This window comes from Terrapene carolina, unplaced genomic scaffold, assembly GCF_002925995.2.
Source record: "Terrapene carolina triunguis isolate 2854851 unplaced genomic scaffold, T_m_triunguis-2.0 Scaffold374, whole genome shotgun sequence".
NCBI classification, from domain to species: domain Eukaryota; kingdom Metazoa; phylum Chordata; order Testudines; family Emydidae; genus Terrapene; species Terrapene triunguis.
In genome coordinates this window covers 17,000,998-17,019,952 of record NW_020664725.1, presented here as the reverse complement: position 1 = coordinate 17,019,952, position 18,955 = coordinate 17,000,998, and the positions used below count along the sequence as shown (strand labels likewise).

Sequence of the window (18,955 nt, the reverse complement as noted above, 5' to 3'; positions counted from 1 at the left end):
TTTTTTTTTTTTTTTTTTTTTTTTTTTTTTTTTTTTTTGCAACAGTGTTACATCGTGGACCCATGTTTAGCTTGTGATCCACTATGACCCCCAGATCCCTTTCCGCCGTACTCCTTCCTAGGCAGTCATTTCCCATTTTGTATGCGTGCAACTGATTGTTCCTTCCGAAGTGGAGTACTTTGCATTTGTCTTTATTGAATTTCATCCTATTTACTTCAGACCATTTCTCCAGTTTGTCCCGATCATTTTAAATTTTATTCCTATCCTCCAAAGTACTTGCAACCCCGCTTGGTATCATACACAAACTTTATAACTCTCTATGCCTGTATCTAAATCACTATAAAGATATTGAACAGAACCAGACCTGATCCCTGTGGGACCCCATTGATATGCCCTTCCAGCATGACTGTGAACCACTGATAACTACTCTCCGGGAATGGTTTTCCAATCAGTTATGCACCCACCTCATAGTAGCTCCGTCTAGGTTGTATTTCCCCTAGTTCATGAGAAGGTCATGCAAGGCAGTATCAAAAGCCTTATTGATAAACCACATCTAGCACTTCCCCACTATCCACAAGGCTTGTTACCCTGTCAAAGAAAGCGATCAGGTGCTGTAAAAACCAGCTTACTTACTACAGATGGCAGCACTGAAACCTGAGTCTTATTTCTCTTCTAAGATTTGAAATGTGTCTCTCAGTTGAGGGTCTTTGCCTGTTGGATGCTCTGGACAGCACTTCTTATGTGCATTAAAGAAGGGGTTTTCTAGAGACAAAACTAGGAATCTGTAGAGCACTTGCACCACAATTCAGGAATGCATTACTACTAGGAAAGCACTTACACACATGCTTCACTTTAAGTCCATGCCAAGTCCTATTGCAGTCAATGGGATTTAAGCACATGCTTAAAGTGCTCTCCTGACTGAGGGCCTTACAAAGCAGTGGAGGCTGCAGGCAGCAGTTCTCACAACAAGTTCTGCCCAGGCAGGCAGATTTCTTACTTTGCCAGCATCCAGCTTGCTGTCGCTTTTCAGATCAGCTGCTTCTTCCCTCATTCCAGTTACAATCTTTTCATTGACAGACATGGTGTCAATGGTGACAGCCACACTTTCCATCTGATCTGTCTCAGCAGCTCTAACATCTGGAGACGCAGCTACGGGATGCCCTTGACTGCTGACCACATTTGTCCCCTCCGCTGTCCTTTCCCCCGGAGTTCCTGACTGTTCATAAGCTACAGAAACTGCATCTTCTACATCGGTATCTTCCTTTTCTAACAGTTCATTCCCCATGGGTTTCCCACTGGGCTCCTCTTTGTTCAGACCACACAGGCTGCTGTCAGCATCACTGTTAAGCAGTTTGTCCGGAGTTGGAGGGCGCACACCATCAGAATCCAAGGGAAACGCTTGACTTTCTTCAGCGTGACTCACTTTCAAGGACTCCTTCTAGGCAGCAAATTAAACACAATTAGAGCTACCCAGCGCTCCTGCTTTGCCCCTTCTCTGGAAGGATCCTTTGTACCAAAGCGGGTCTACATTCTCCTACAGGAGGACAAAGAATCCCAAAGCTTTGGGTGACTTCAGCAAGGCCAGTTTGAATTTGTTTAATTTATCCCACTCTTTGAGAAAAGGAACTTCATTGTGATGAGTGTCCTCGTCTCTTAGGGTTGGAATTCTGCTTTCATACCCAAGGGATCCCAAGGTGTGCAAGTTAGTGATTGATGCTGTAGTCATTACATGCCCCTCACTAGCACTCACACACAGCCCTGGACATTGCAATCGGTTTAATAAGAGAAGGCAGTTTGAAAAATAGAGATTGTTATTGTTTTTTTTTAAACTTCTGCCTGGAGCTGTCACCTAGGCCAGGTAAACAGGAGATGCCCACTGCATTGTCCACCTTCGGCGCCGGGCCAAGAACAGACGTAGGATTCGAACCCACAATCTTCAGGCCCAGAATGAGACTAAAACGGACAAAGGTAGACCGATAAGAGCAAAAGAGCTAGTCTAGCCTAAGGCCCACTGAACAGGACATATTAGACTTGGAAAACATGATCTGAACAAGCTTAGTCACCCAAAGCTTCAGCAGCATCTCATGGCAGCCAGGCAGCTCGGGAAACTCACAACAAAAAGTACAACCCCCAGGAGAAAGCTGGGAAAGGTTCCCTCATCAGCATGCAAACCGCGTCTCTGACAGGTCTTAGTTTCTCACTGTTTTATTAATGCTGTGGTGACTTGTCGAAGGCTTTAGCTAAAGCCTTGGTACAGTTTGTACTGTACGCAAACGGCACATTTTCTCTGGGTATTTTTACCAAGGTGTCGCTGGAACAGTGTCGCTCTGAAGCCCAGAATGCCAAGATACTGAAAGGATGCCTAGCAGGCTGCCATTCAGATGAGGGAATTCAGCAGGACTCAGAAGATTTATTAGCTGAATTGGGGAGAGCAAAATCAAATCACTGGATAGTTTCCCCCAAACACTGCATCATAACTGCATTTCAGTGGGTCACCATCAATTTGCCAAGTGACAAAAATGAAAGCTTGAACCTACTTCAGTTCAGGGCTCCGTTAACACAGTCTTACAAATGCACCACTAGCATTGGTCACCTCTACAGGGCTTTTCAAAGGGACATGAGGGCTCAAGAATGCGTTTGACATGCAAGAAGAAATTTATATTTTCATGTTTCCCTGACATCGGACTCCCAGTCCTGAATAAGTTTCGCTCATTCCTGGATGTTACTGCATCAGCAGAGATTGGTCACTGATTGATGCATCACATAAGTGAGTCCATTTTGGAATTCGTTAGTTTCACCACTAAACAGCCAAGATACTTAACTTTTAAGAATGGCTGCTGTCTAGCGATGGTCGCCCCTTTCCATTCTCATTTCATAGGGTATTTTACTGTGCAGTAGTGTACACACACCCAACACGACCCTTTTCCACTTCTAGAACAAAACCAAGCTAAAAACAGGTATATTCTTCCCTTTGATGAACACAAACAACTCCCCTCTGCATTCACTAGAGTGTCTACAGGTCACGTGCATAAGAGACTTCTCTTTAAGCAAGTTTACATGACGCACTGGAGTGGCTCAGAAGGGTTGTAAGAACAGACTTATGCAAGGCTGTTCTTTTAATGTTATATCTGAATGATTACTACATGCAGTTCTATAAAATAGTGAACATGCAAATTAGACGCAAGCAGAGATGCAAAATCTCCCATTCTGCCAGGGCAGGGCAAATTTTACCAGGCATTTTGGTGCTATCGCAAGTCAGTCAGGTAGTAACTGGCTCTAGCTGGTCCTCCCACAAGCTGCAAGATAATTTACCTACAGCTGACAGACACTCTGAATGGTGTGAAATTCCTCCCTATCATATAAATTGAATGCCCCACTGATCAGCATAAATCTGGAGCAAACACACTAATACCAATGGAATTGGATTTCATAGAATAATCCATGATACACAGAGATGACTGATCACTATAAGCAACAATCACTAAAGCTGAATTGCTACTCACCATGAAAAACAATGCAGCAATGCTGCTTGTTGTTTGCATTTAAACAAGTTTAACACAAAAGGGCAGAATGCTGGGAATTTAGCTTTAACAAAAACAAACATTTGATATACAAAAATCTTCTAAAATGTGAGCTCTTTGGCTTTTGTTGTTTGAAGCCAGACTCTCAAATTTGGGTTGTTCCTGGGAAGACAAGCACACAAAGCAGTGTAGGATCTGCAATGTTAGCCTGGAAAGCTTTCCCATTTGCTGTTCAGTTTGATAAATCTTTTCCATGCAACATTTTAACCACCAGAAAAACAACAATCTGATGCTTTATCGCAGCACTAGCAATTGACTGTTTTCTATACCATGAAAAGCTTCAGAGACATCATGCAAGCCAGTGATAGCAGAGATCCACTGGTCATCTCTCTCAGACTTCCAGCTTCATCTTCAGAATTCCTTAGGTGCTGGAGCCCAAGTTCTGTAACACTGGCTAACTGGGTACCACAATTATCTTCCTCTGCCCTGCAGCTGCCCTGCAGAGCAGAACACCACACAGATGCTGCCACCCCTCTGAACTGGGGGTGTAAGAGGCATTTCATTTACTTTCTCTTGCACACCACACAGTACCAATTAACATTCCCCAAAAAGGAGTTTCACAGCTTACATCTCTCTTACTGATACCATTTAAATACAAGAGAAATTACATTTCCGGAAGAAAAGCAGAGGCCTAGTAGTATTCAAACCCTGGAGAGATGTCTCCTCTCTCCTAAAAACTAGCTGGACTGATTTTGATACTTTAGAACAAACAGATAATGTACATGTAAGCCAAGAAGAGAGTCCGGCGTGTCGGCTGCGTTTAAATCACCCGCTTCACCTGAGACTTTCACAGAGTTCTGAGTGACAGCAATAGATTATGTTTCAAGCATTTTTTTTTTTTAATTTGTACGGTGTTGTTACTATATGGTTATCGGCTAGAAAATCCTGGGTTATAAACTGTACATATCGATAGTTTGTAAAAACTAGACAAATTCTTGTGGTACATGCTTAGGAGTTGTGATGCCTTGAGGGAGGGGTGCCGTGGCCCAAAGCATGCACTGTGAGGGTAGATCTATTTACACTACCGTGGTGGGTGTCCATTTAGCTTAAAGTTGTCTTTCTGTATATAATGAAATTAGCATTCTGCTGCCATTCTTAGTTGTGGAAGGGGGTTCAGCTGGCATGAGAAGTGTATGGGGTTTTTTAAAAATTAAAAAAAAAAATGATTTAATTGGGGATTGGTCGTGCTTTGAGCAGGGGATTAAACTAGATACCTCCTGAGGTCCCTTCCAACCCTGATATTCTATGATTACCAAGGTGACTGCCAGGAGAGACTAACTCAATATCTTCTACCGAGATAGATCCTGGTTGTGATGCTACACTGGTAGTGAAAGGGTAATGATGGAGACAATCCCAAACGGGGATACATGGTCATTCATCTGAAAGGAATTCATTGCCATAGTTAGCAGCTACTGTAAGCTTCACCTTTGGCCGAAAGGGCAAAGCTGATCAATTTGTAAGACACACTGAGAAGACCCTCCACCGTGGATTCCCAAACGTCACGCTGTACATGCTCTGCATGTTTTACTGCTTCTGCTTTTCAAACGGCTGGTCAGCTCAATTAATTCACTGTTCTACCAAGAGCTTGCTACATCAGGGGCTTGTTCCACTGGCCCGAAGAGAAGGCTAGTGGTTACAGAAGTTGCTAACCATGCTCTTCACTACAATGGAGAGAATAATGCAATGAACAGTTTATCTATTCTTACCCTTAAGGTAGTCAACACTGTGCCGATGATTTATGGATGTCACGTGACTTCCTTGGAACACAGAACACTCCCTCCTGCACACACGTCTCTGCATTAATGCAAAACTAGCACACTGTACTGTGCTGCATTTATTTATGGAGACTGCTCGCCTTTCACACATTTCCATCTGCTAAAAAAATCGCTGCATTTTAATGTTCCATCGTATAGATAGGCCACGTGACTCCAAATGTTTACCTGCAGACAGACCTTTTTGGAATGCAGAGCACCAAAGCTCCCTGAACTGCTAGGGGTACAGAATGATTTGCTACTATGTCATGCACAATTTTCTCTCTCCAGTCACCCACAGTCAGAAGCCTTCAGGCCTCTCCCATTATAGCTTGAAGTACTCTTGTATTCCCAGTCATGTTAATTCAATCTTTGCTGCAATTACCCCAGAAATCCCTCAAAGATCAGTTCAGAGAATATTTAACAATGACAATTCAAACCCCATCATCTTCACCCTCCTTACCTCCCAACCCCCAGAAAAGAGAGTTTCCATGAGCCCAAATGTAAGAAAAGCAAATCAAGTTCTCCAACATCTGACTGGCTTGATTTCTCACTCCTCTTCCCCAGATTTAGTTACTCAGCTTCCAGCTCCACCCCTTAAAACACCCTGGGATTTCTATGAATTATTTCCAGTTCTCCTTCTCTTTGGACCAGTTCATTCAATTCTTTGCAGTCTCCTTTCCCAGCAAGCATCACCGCACCACTGCATGTCACTAGAACGATCACGTAGTGTCGCCAAATATGGATTCTCAGTCTTGGATCCACTGACTGGATTTTTACCAGCTCTGTAGGCAAGCTGGCTTATCACTTCATCCTGTCACTTCTCACACACTCCTTTGTGGGACCTGTTTTATGGACCTTCGCTTCCTTTTGATTTTGTAATAAAACTAGAGAAGGGCTTGGGATGCAGAGAGAGAGCTGGCTAACAGGAGTGTTTTCCTACTGCCATCTTATGGCATTAAACGTGAATGGTAATTTCCAGTGGGACATTAATAACCCATCAGGCCTCAAGGTAACATCCATCTAGGTTACGAGTTCTTAAGAGACAGTCTGGCTGTCGGGGGGCAACTGCCATTTCATAACAGATCCCAAAGCCCTGCCATGGCAGTGGAATGCTAAGCGCTCTCTCTGTTCCTAGACACATTAACATTTCCGTGACGAACTGGGTCCCAACAGACCTCTTGTTGTTCTGGAGAAGAAGACAGCTTGGGTCCTTCCTATTCACATCCAATTTAACACAAGCTGCCTTGCACACTATGCCCAGCGCAGCAAGCATTCGAAAGCTTACTTTTCATGTGCCCCATGAAAAAGGATAATGAAAATACTGCATAGCATTTTAAAAATCAATTAATTTGCCTCTCAGATGCTGGAGCAGAATTTTTAAATCAGTGAGAAGGGATTAATGCCCACAGGAACAGCATGGCTAAAATCACTACAAACTGCTTTCAACACACAAACCATTGTTTCCTTGTCATCCTAACCCCGAGTCCTGTTAATTATGTACGGACAAGGAGCACCCCAGCCCCAAGAAAAATAAAAACAGATGTTCAAGGCCATACACGTTTCTAAATCATTGTTGATGCTCAACATCTGAGGGCAAGAATTCATCAACAGTGCACCAGAAAAGGGAGCAGTGACCAAGGTACTACGCTTACACTAAAGAAAGTGGCCATGTGCCAATATTCCTCTCAGTTTCCACATCACAATAGAACCAGAACACACTCGCCAAAAGGAATGATGAAGCTGGAGTGGTATTTTTAAAAGAGGAACAAAACCTGAGGACCTCACTGAAATATAGTTTCCGTATTTCCATATTTAGTTATTTTACTTGCAAACGTTACTTCTATTCACTCACTGGAAAAGGCAAAGATGAAATTAAATCCTGCCCAATGCAAATACTGCCACTCCTGCTGTAACCTAAACTCTCAAGAAGGGGCTATGGTTCCGTCCTTGGCCCTCAGATCTTCTCCCACTATACGATCCCTCTGGGGTGACCATATCCACCTGCATGAATTCCACTGCTTACCCAACTGTGCCCCCAAGAGTTCAGTTGGACCCGACCGTGGCCAAAACCAAGCTCTGTTTTTTCCTTGCAAACCCTCACCTTTTCCCCTTTACCCAACAACTCCCCAGTCACTCAGACTTGCGACCCTGGGGTCATCTTGGCCTCTAGCCTCCCCTCCTCCCTTCACATCCAGATGGTCACTAAGTTTTGCTGCTTTCCTCGCTTTCCTCATTCCAATCCCTCCTAAAGATCTTCTTCTCCTGAAGACCCACAGACGCTAATCCAGGACAGTCTATGCCCGACCTGACCCTGACATTATAAAAGAAGGACAAAGAGGTAAAGTTCAAAAATAAAACCAAAGAACAAAACCACAACCATTCTGACTTCCAGCCCCATATGCTCTTGGGGTATCTCATGTTATCCATGGCTGTCTTAAGCTTCCTGCGGCAGGCACTGCATTTTCATTTGTGCCTTGGAAAGCACAAGTCTCTTAACTGAATAACAACAACTATGCCACATTGCACGTAGGTAGTATTTCTATTCCAGTTTTTCTGGTGAAATGAGTAGGTTAGGATCCATTTATGCCATAAATGTACATCATGAAATATACATGATGCACAACTGGGCAGAGCTATCATTGCTGTGGGACCCTTCATTGACTTAGTTTTAACTGTGCACACTTGAAGTTCCATTAACATGGAGGGAAATGCCTGGGTATAATGATGAGATCTAGACAATGCTGCGTTAAGAATATCAGCAAATGGAGGAGCTCTGTCTGCACATGAACTCCCCACATTGGTAACTCTGGTGCAGCTGCACCATTGTAAGCAACAGTGGGACATTTTTGGAAGAAAAACCTAGCATAGAGATGGTCAGTTTATAGAGGTGCAACTCCACTGACTTCAAGTGAATTACAACCTATTTTTCACCAACAGGAGATCAGACTTATTTTTCCAAAAGAAAACTCAGAATTTGCAGAATACAGCAAAAACCTTTGACCCATAAAACGGTACAATCTGCCATCTTCTCCTATTTCTCATGTTAAAGCACTGACAGCTTTTAGAAGATTCTGCCATATGTACTTCAATGGACATTTACTAATTCTCTCAGATAAATAGCGTCCCCCCCCCCCAAACCACACACCCACACCCACACCCACTTGACTTGAGAGAAGTAAACCCAGGATCTTACAAAACCCTGATCAAGCCAGGAAGGGAAAACATGGACTGCAATGCTCCAGAGGGGGTCAAATACCATTATGCTCTTCTAAATACCTCAGCAGACACATACCCAACAAACCTCTTCTGGGCATGCGCAGTATGTCTTTTTCACTCACTCAATCTTATACAAAAGCACATCAGTTAGCACTATTTACATGCCCAGTTTCAAAGTTCAGCCATTTTTTAAATTTACCTACCTGACAAAGAGAGTGTGGTAATTTTTACTGTGGTTTTTAAACAGGAATTTTATCTACCTACCCCAGAAGCAGAGAACTCAAAGGAAGTCTGACTGGATTTTGTTTAAACTTAAAAAAAGACTCACCTTTGGACAGAGACCAACCAAGGAAAATTTCATCCCCCAAAATGAATTTTTTAGAAAATGATAATGTGAAAACAAAGGGCTCACAAGTTAAACTGACACACAGCCTGAATAACAGCAAGTTCGACCGAATTATTTTACAATGCTACAAAGTTATTTTTATGCAAACTAATGTAAATTCATCAGCCTTATTTTAAAAACACAATCCTAGGACCTCCCTTACGAAGCCCAGTTTCAAACATAGTCACCATCCTGCAAATGATATGAACAATAACAAACAGCAGAGCAACTCAGCCCCAAATTCCCCTAGTGCACCTGGGAATATCCAGCCACTCATTACTATCTCAAGTGACCCATTTCTTTTCTAAATGCCCGTGACGATTCCAAGGACACGCTCTTTCTTACCTCATACTCGAAGCCACCTCCTAGGGCGCTAATATCCATGTGCAGATTTTTGAGCAGTCTCGCTGTCCCACGGGGACTCTATATATTCAAAAAAGGAGAACAACTGCAGATGAGTTTGTATCTTTGCAACTGGCCATATTTCAGGCCATGCTTGAGGACATTCTGGGATTTAGTAATTGGTGGAAACGGGGCAGGGGAACTGCAAGACAACGTGTTAAAGCAACATGATGCTACCATCTGATTCATTTCAGAAACACTCCTTAGCAGTGTATCGCTTCCTGAATTATTCTTCTTTACAAATGCGAGTGATGGCCAGCTACACATGGCAAGCAGGTGCTCCACACAGGCAGCCACCTGGGTAAGGGATCTCTCTGCTGGGTTTGCAGGATTCTTCTGTAATGCTATCCTGAACTGCCACTTCCCAATAGCACAATGAGTTCACAAATGAGTGTGCTCATACAGATTTCAGTCTAGTCCACTATGTCTGGGATCTTGTAGCCATTGAATTTAATGGCAAAGCTGCCAATGAGGTCAAAGGGGCAGGATCTGGCCCACAGAGATTGTGAACGTGTCCATAATAAACACTGAAACCCTCTATAAATCTAGGAGTAGAAGAGGGCACAGCTATGCACTTGGAAGGGAAACTTCCCTAGCTGAGTCCTGTGGCACCTTTAAGACGAACAGAAGTATTGGAGCATAAGCTTTCGTGGGTGAATGCCTTGCGTCTGATGAAGTGGGCATTCACCCACGAAAGCTTATGCTCCAATACTTCTGTTCGTCTTAAAGGTGCCACAGGACCCTCTGTTGCTTTTTACAGATCCAGACTAACACAGCTACCCCTCTGATACTTCCCTAGCTGACACATCCATGGCCAAGACCCCTACAGACAGTAGCACTCACCCTCTTCAAAAACTTAACAGATCAAATCAGAGCGAGAACAGGGTTAGATACCTTGGGGAAAAGACAAGAAACTTAGCCTAAGTTAAACCCAGAAGCATTTGAACCACAGGACATTCTGGGCTGAAAACCCTCCTCAGAGAAGGAGGGGTCTAGCAAGGACTATCAGGGTCTATTCCCCAGATTCCCTTAGGGGATCTACGCACAGCCCACAAAAACAACCCACGGCACTCATAGGAATCTAACAGGTTTCTCAGCTCTCTTCCTACCTGATTCTCACTCTCTTCCTCTTCATGTTCCCCTTCATCTAGAGCTAGGAGATTTAAGGAGACTTTTTCCTCATGCATGGATCCCAGCAAGCTCTTAGTGCAGTCGGTGGATTTAAGGGTCTGTGGAGGCTGCAAAGTCAAAAAAAAGGGGGATGAGGGTTGTTAGACGAGACCAAGCCAAACAGGAAAGAGGACACAGGCATCCACTCAGGCATATCAAAGCATGACAGCCCAATTCCATCCCTAGTAGTGGGACTCTCTCACCAGCTTAGTAGCACACAGTCAGCATAACACCCAGAACGTCAAGGACTATACAGGCTAACTTGACTGTCTAAAACACGGTTATTTTGCAGAGAGTCATTGCAAATGTATCTTGACTACCAAGGTGGTGAGCTCTGCTTTAGGCAAAAGTTTCCATTATATCAAAGGTGCTCTCACTGTAAAGAAACACATATGCAAAATATCCCCACCCAAGAAAATACAAATTCATCAAGCTGGATTTGCAACAGACTTCCCCCTCCTTCTTTTCTTTTTTAAGATGATTTTGATGCTGGTAGAAGGTGTAAGATTGATAGCTCGGGGATACAAGATTTCTATACTCATCAAACAGGTATACAACCGATGGCAACGAAAGCTTCTCACCCCCACCCCCACTAATGTGGGCTTCTCTACATGGCAAGTTATTGAGAGACAAGCCAGCATGTGCATCTACAGCCTACCAGCTTGCCACTCAGTAACATCCCTGATGGACATTGCTACAGTGCACTGAAAGTGGCCCCCCGGGATTTGTGTGCGCTGTAGCAGTGTCCACACGGGACAGTACTGCACAGCAAGCTGGTGCACTGTAGATTCACACCCTGGTCCACCACACAGTAACGGCTTGTAAACGAGCCCTGTGTCTCAGCTTACTGCTGGAGGGACCTCTTCTCGGGAAACAAAAGGAAGTTCAGTCTCTGCAGCCCATTTAGTCTTTCCCCTCTCTGTGGTGACCAATGAGGGGCCAGTGGCCATTTTACAAAGTGAATGTTTCCCCTCACAGCTGAGGCCCAACAGCTCATTTCAGCCTCAGATGGGAACAGCTGCTCAGCCACTAGTGTGACGGCACCTGTGCTGTCCTAGTATCACAGTGAATGAGTGCTCGATCCTCCCTGGCAGAATTAACACACGGGGGCTCAAATACTAGAATGATGGGCACCAATATAGAGCTTCCATAGCTAGAAGGTGGGGAAGAGAGGAGCAACTCTTATGCTCCAGCATTGTCATTCTGAGTGCAGGGGGCTGGAGAGCATCAGGCCCAGGATCACTGCCACTTTGGACTAGGTTCCATACAAACATGGAGGGCACGGGGGGGGGGGGGGGGGAAATGTAGAGACAGGAAACGTATTTCACATTTCTAAGCATGGCTTCACAGACAAAGACAGGGTAAAAACCATGTACGAGGGACAGGGATACTGCCTTTGAAACACCAGTCTAGTGTCTAGTATCAGAGGGGTAGCCGTGTTAGTCTGGATCTGTAAAAAGCAACAAAGAGTCCTGTGGCACCTTAGAGACTAACAGATGTATTGGAGCATAAGCTTTCAAGGGTGAATACCCACTTCGTCGGACGCATGTGTCTGGGGAGGTTCCTGAAAACATGGCGCATTGCAACAAACACATCCCACACTGAACTTTCAGTGAAGAGGGACAGTTACCAGAGTTCCTTCTCTGAGCAGCGGACTGGGTACCCCGGAGATCTCCACACTGGTGCTTAGCGAGCCACGGAGGGCACCGGCTGGACCATCCACGACACCACGTAAAGGAGCAAGACTCCCCGGGGGAACTTGGACAGGTGCTAGCAGGGAACCTGGAGACTAGGACATGCAAGAACAAGGTAAGTATCTGACCACAACTGAGATGGATCAAGAGAAGGAGAGCAGGCACCATTTACAGTCGGCAAGTAGTTACAAAAATAACGAGCCACTCCTATCTGAACATTTCCTGCTACCACTTAAACCACCTCTGCTCAAAAGCTGCTAACGAGACCCCAACACTCAAATGTGTGAGAAATAAGAGGTGGATTCACTCGTGCATATAGCCCATCCAATGACCCATACGAAGACAGAGTTATTTAGTTTACAACATCCAGGAGTTTGTCTGATTCACAAAATTCACAGAAACACCAAAACATCAGGGAGAAGATAAAATATAATACACCCATATTGGCATACACAAATGTAATAGATGCACATTCACAAAGAACATTATATGAATGCCTAGGAAGGTGGTCAGAACCTCTGTACTATTCTAATAAAATCAGGCCAGACAGCATTTCTGCTCTTGTACCCCTCTGCTGCTTTGCACAACACTGAATAACTGAAGCAGAAACCATGGCTGACAAATTCAGTTTCCTCAGCAAAGAAAAAGAAGTGACATTTATTATGAATTATTGTCCAGATGTCAATACTTGACTTTTCAAATAAGAACGAACAAAAAGGGTTAATATACTCTGGCTGTTACTTGAAACAACCCTTCCCTGCACTGGTTCCTCCCATGACAGCATTGCCTCACTGTTGAGTTTCGAGCTGTTGGCCAGGAAGAGGGGGAGTAGGGATGCCCATGTGAAGTGATAACAGCTCGGCAGCCCAACTAACTGATTGTGTAGGACCCGGGCTAACTGTGCAGCTTCACCCTCCAATTACCCATGGGAGGCTGGGGGGGGCGGGGTTCTCATCATTTTCTTGTGGTTATTCTAAGCAGAATAAGGCATGACAGTCTCACTGGGATGGCAAGGAGTCTCCTGCCCTACAGAAGCTGCAATAAGCAGGTGGGACTACAGCAACAACTGTGGGTGACAAGTAAAATTGTGGCAGGCAATTCTGCTGCAGAACTTCACCAAGGGGCTCTTAATAATTTCTACTGAGGTGTCTCCCATCTACAGCACAGCAAAAACCCTGAGAATAATTCCTACATCCCAGTTAGAGGGGTCAGAGAAGAGCCACGGAAACTATTAAAGGACAGGAAAACATTTTAGAATGAGAAATTCAAGGAGCTTGATCTATTTAGCTTAATAAAAAGAAGGTTAAAGGGTGATACAGTCTATAAGTACCTGCGAGAGGAACAAATATTTGATAATGCACTCTTCAGCCTAGCAGCAAACGTAGAACAAAGATCCAAGGGCTGGAAGTTGAAGCTAGACAAATTCAGACTGGAAATCAGATTAACAGTAAGGGTAATTACCACTGGAACAGCTTACAAAAGCTGTGGTGGATTTTCTGTCATTGAGAATTTTTAAAGCAAAACTAGATGATTTTCTAAAAGGTCTGCGCTAGCTCGAACGGGAATTAACTCGGGGAAGTCCTGTGGCCTGTGCCATGCAGGAGGTCAGACTAGATGATCACAGTGGTCCCTTCTGGCCTTGGAATTTATGAATCTCTAAACAAATGTAAGTCCCATAAAGGGCTGAAATCAAACAGGACAAGCTGGAGAAAATGCCAAACTCAACTGACCTGATCAGAAGAGCCGAAGTTTAATTGCACTTGTAAAGGTGGGCTGAGAAACTCTAGGCTAGCTCGAAAATAATCCTCTCATATAGCAGTGACACAAACAGGCCCCCCACCAAGGACCTGAGTTACCACCACAGAGCATCTCAAAGCTCTATTTTACACAGTGGAATTTTTTATCCAGCAAGACATACCTTGCAATACGCTGCCCAAGGTAAACTTGAAACCAATGCATGCTACAAATACGCCTATGGTTTCCCAGCACCACTCTGTAGCATTTCTTCAGCAGAGCACGTGGCTGTCGGCAGAGCACGTGTGCGTCAGGAGATCAGTCTCCTGTACACGGTGTTTATACAAAATTACAGACTGAAAACACAATTAATTCACTAGCGCACTGGGGGACGGGGAAGGAAGATAAACGCACACTGCTCTCTCCTCCACCAAGTCGTTGCTAAATCAATGGTTATAGTGAAAATTACACATTCTCGGCTTAACTAGTGATTTTCTACCGATGGCTATTAACTGTGTGTGTGAAGCTGGGGGTGTTAGTTGTCCTTCAGCAAGAAAAACTCACTTCCATTCAGCTAATTAAAACTTTCAGGATAATCTGCAGTTTATCTGATATTTATAGTCATAGTTATTATCAGCTAAGGGGGTGCTACCACATGCTGGTAATTGGAAATCGAAGCTAGCAATTCAGTGGAGTCACAGCTGGATACCAGCAATACGGGAGCAAAGCACTTCATTAACATTACACACAATGACCTTTTATTTTATTTCTTCAGAACACACGATTTTGCAAGTCCTTATTAAACTGAAGCAATTACTTATGAAACAAAGAACAAGCCAGCCCAGGACACACTTCACACCGACGAGGCACCTCCCGCTGTATGCGGTGGAGGAAAGCACCATGGCCCAAAACCAGTGTATCTTATAGCAGTGGGGGATGCTCAACTGTGCTGCCTCTTGGGGAGGAAGAGCAAGCTTCAAGCACATGCAGCTGCAGGCCAGAGCAAAACAGCTTGAGCGCTTGTCATCCAACATTAAATACTACCTGGATTTTTGTTTAATTAACGAGGCAATTGTAGCCCAGGATAATTGTCCTAATAATGGAGAGGTGGGAGCTCTAAAAAGAAACAAGAATACTTTGGACTGAATTGTTTTATCAAGATATGAAGGGCGGAGAGTTTGTCCCATGATATTCAAAGCAAAACACAGTCAGAGAGCATTGCTTGCATCTGCTGCGTACTCCCATGTCCCCGGGGTTCACGGTCAGCTTTGCAGGAAGGCATCACTTTTAATGGGTACTTTGGAGTCTTTTGGTTTCCCAAGAGCAGAGGCGAAGGGGAAAGAGGGAGAAGACTGCTTTCAGAGATGACACCAGTCTATCCCACCTTTGCTGCTCTCCCATGAATTTACCTGGTTTGAGTTTATCAAGATGTGTCATAAGACAACAGCAGTGGTGTTCAGGTCAGGACTGAGGTCTGCTCAAAGAAGTTTCTGCAGCACCTACCTGCAAAAGGCCTGGGGGGGCGGGGGGGGGGTTAGGGGTTACTGTGCTAACGCTCAACTTCCATGAGAAAGTTCATGCAACCTTTATTTTTCTGAATTTAACAGAAAGGGTGGCCCTGTGGTTAAGGCACTGAACTTAATTCCTGGCTCGCTCATACCCCTACATAACCTTTGCCAAATCACTCTTGGTGCCTCAGCTTCCTGTCCGTAAAATGAAGACACTTTCTTTCTCCCACCATTGGTCTATCTTATCTATTTAGACTGCTCACTCTTCAGGGCAGGGTCTGGCTCTGTGTTTGGACAGTGGCTAGCACAATGAACCCTGATCTCAGCTGAAGCCTCAAAGTAAGTGGAAAACAAATAAGGGAGATGTTCCTAGAGATGACTTTGTAATTAAATGTAATAATCCCAACCCATGGACTGCTCTGTGTGACCTGTTCGATAGTTCAGAAGACAGAAATAATATTGTATTATTGTAGAATTCATCCAGGATGTAAGTTATGAGGTGCTTACCATGCCAGGAAGGTCAGCAGGAGGGTATTTTTCATCCTGCACCTCAAAGCCTTAATAAACCCCCAAATATACCTGCCACATCAGCTCATGTGACTACCACCAGGAAGATAATTTCCCTTTCTCCTGAAACTTAGCTCAGCAGAGAGAAAATGCCCACTCTCAACTCCTCGGATTCATTTATAATGATACAGCAGACCTGTTACAGAGGGATTTTTAAGTCTAAGCTGCCTACCTCATTACTGCCTGCTCCTTCACAAAGCTCCAGTTTGCTGTAATCCTCAGTCACTTTTCCGCTCTGGGTCAACTCTCCTTCCACCTGTCGACAGAGCCTGCTGCTTTCCTGGCACTCAGCTGTCTGATAAAGCCAACCAGGAGAAACCTGTAAACCCTCTGTGAACAAATCTGCCCCTAGCCCTCTAGGAACTGGCTCTGTCCTTTGCTCTCCTTCTCCTGTTTCTTCTTGTCTGCCCTCATTGTTCTTCTCAGGGGCACCACGTGACCTACTCAGTTTCATGTTAAAACTGACACAACTATGTTCCTGACTAGGTACTTGATCGTTTTCCTGCACATGCTGATAGAACTTCTCATCCTCAGAGTTACAGTCACCCTGCGACTTCCCATTGGCTGAGCTTTGTGGTGGAGTTTGGAGAGTTCCTGTGAAAGGGTGAGTGGGTAGAGGCCCTTTAGCAGCAGCAGCAGCAGCAAGCAGGTCTGTCTGTCTGTCAGACTCACGAGAGCTCTGGAGATCCCAGGAGAAGTTATCAACCTCTCCCAAAATCTGTGATGCAAAATGATCAGCTGAATTGCTTGTAACACTGCTGTCAGGTTCAGGCCCCAAACCGTTTGCCTTCTCCTTGTCTTTGTGCTGTACAGCAGAGAGAGAAACAGGCTCTGACGCAGAAATATCAGCTCCTGCTTGAGCATAAACTTCTACCCGTCTGGTATCTGCAGTCACTTCAGGAACTGTCAGGTGGCTGTCGAATATGTCTTTTTTCGGGGTTGCTTGTAGGCCTGCTCCTTCAGATTCAACAAACTCTGCCTGCTTTGAGCTCTCTCTCTCATACTTGCCGACAGCCTCACTGCTCTTGCAAAGTTTGGTGGCTTGACTCAATGCCTGATCCTGAAGTTTTCTCTTCTTTCTGCTCTCAACTGCTCTGCTGTGTGCCCTCAGCTCTCGTTGGGGACAGTGAACATCAACCTCCTCCATCAAACTCAGGTCTTCTGTGGGACTGGCATCAAAGAGAATCATTTCACATTTCCGGCTGTAAAAAATATGGTCAGGGGCACTGGGGGTCAAGAAAGCTTCATTTTCATCGGCTTGTGATAAACCTGGGCCTCTTTCTTTATCACCACCAGGCCCTGTTGATCTTTCTCTGACTGATAAGCCGTCATCAGGCTGACAGACACTCTCTCCTGTCATTTCCTCCTTCTTCCGGTTGTCAGACAGCTTTTCCTCAACAAAGAGCATACCTGTGTCCTCCAGAACCTCGGGGGAATCAAGGACACTTCTCCCATTCTCAATGTCTTGTGAACACGATTTCTTTGACACATAAGAAATGGACTTTGTCCTAACAACATCTAAACCTTCAGACTCCGAGTCAGAAAAACCAAGACAAGGCTGGTCTCCAATTTTTGGGGACTTGTCTTGGCCCTGCTGGTTGTCTACATCCGATTTGCTAAAAGATGGTGTTCTTCCTAAAATTTTCGCCACATCAGCTAAGATCTGGTGAGTTCTGCTGGACTTTGCTGTGAGAAGTGGCTGCAGTTTATTTGGGGAAGTCCCTGCAAACTGTCTGTTTGAGTCACTTGTCTCTGGTGGTCTCTCAGAGGTCTTTCCTTTACCTTTCTTAAGAAAGCCCTCGTTTCTAATCTGGCTAACCTGATCTAGATCAGGAGTTGCACACTCAGAGGACAGGATGGGAGAGGACATTCGATAAAAGGATGTTGAAGGAAGAATCCCTGGCTCTGGCTGCATTTCCTAAGTAAATAAATATTAGCAGATAACTAAAATACACAACATCCGATACATACACTCATCTACAGCACGAAATGGAACAGGATGTACTTGGAGCATTTGAAATAAGAAACACTATCAGAAGTCCCTCAAATTGAAGGCTTGGGCCTTTTCCATGGAAGTCCCTGCCTGGAAGATTCTACCCCCAAGAGCTTGTTGGCTTTCAAGGTCTGGTGCAAGGCACATCTTATCAGCCTGACATTTACCCAATTACTGGCTGAACTGGGAAAGTTCTCTCTATTTGAAAAGAGAGGAATGATTTGCCGTTGGGATGACTACTCTTGTTGCCAACCAACAGCAAAACAGATGAATCTATTGCTTTTAAGGCTGTGCCTGGTGCCTAGATACCATAGCAACAGGTGCACAGTTACTTCATAAACAACATTGGTTGTTCCTTCCAATGAGAAAAACTGCTCCAAAAATTCTACAACCCACCCACCCACCATCTAAGCACAGCAATCACTCCATCCTGGAAAGGCAGGAAGTAAGAGGCATGGCCTGAGTTCAGGGCTCTGAGCCCATGTTCTGCAAGGGCCTGTGCTCAAATGTGGGTATGGCAAAGCATTAGGAAACAGGAGGATCCTAGAGACATTCTGGGTGTGCCACTGACCCAGTCTAACTCAAAGTCACCTGAGCATCTTGATACCTTGGCCCAGTCAATTGGGAAGAACTATGTGCTAGAAAACCTTGGCCAGCGCAAACAAAACAAGAGACACTTTGGGCCCTGCAGTAGCCTTGACTTGATTTAGGAAGGGGGCTCTGAATTACTCATGTCACCACAGGGCCCCTCTGGCACCACAGCAACTCCACAGTCCCAGAGGAAGACTGGAGGGAGGGAGCATCCACTGAGCCCTGTCTTCCTTCCACCTCACGGCCCCTCAGACCATAAAGTCATTGGGAGCATCACAGAAAACCAAGTGCTGAGTTTAGTGACCTTGAGGGTCAAACTGGCAGTAGCTGCTTCCCTGAACAAGCCAATTTCTTCTCTGG

At 44.8% G+C, this 18,955-nt stretch overlaps 1 protein-coding gene across 1 annotated transcript in view; it reads right to left on the bottom strand.

Moving 5' to 3' along the window:
• CEP164 (centrosomal protein 164) overlaps positions 1–18,955 on the bottom strand; it is a 72,785-nt gene that overhangs the window by 46,720 nt on the left and 7,110 nt on the right. Inside the window, exons 5-9 of the mRNA XM_029912909.1 lie at positions 16,184–17,929; positions 12,139–12,297; positions 10,448–10,576; positions 9,282–9,359; positions 998–1,438 (exon numbers count right to left, since the gene is read on the bottom strand). Coding sequence (XP_029768769.1) covers positions 998–1,438; positions 9,282–9,359; positions 10,448–10,576; positions 12,139–12,297; positions 16,184–17,929 — 2,553 coding nt within the window. The remainder of the gene's footprint in view (positions 1–997; positions 1,439–9,281; positions 9,360–10,447; positions 10,577–12,138; positions 12,298–16,183; positions 17,930–18,955) is intronic.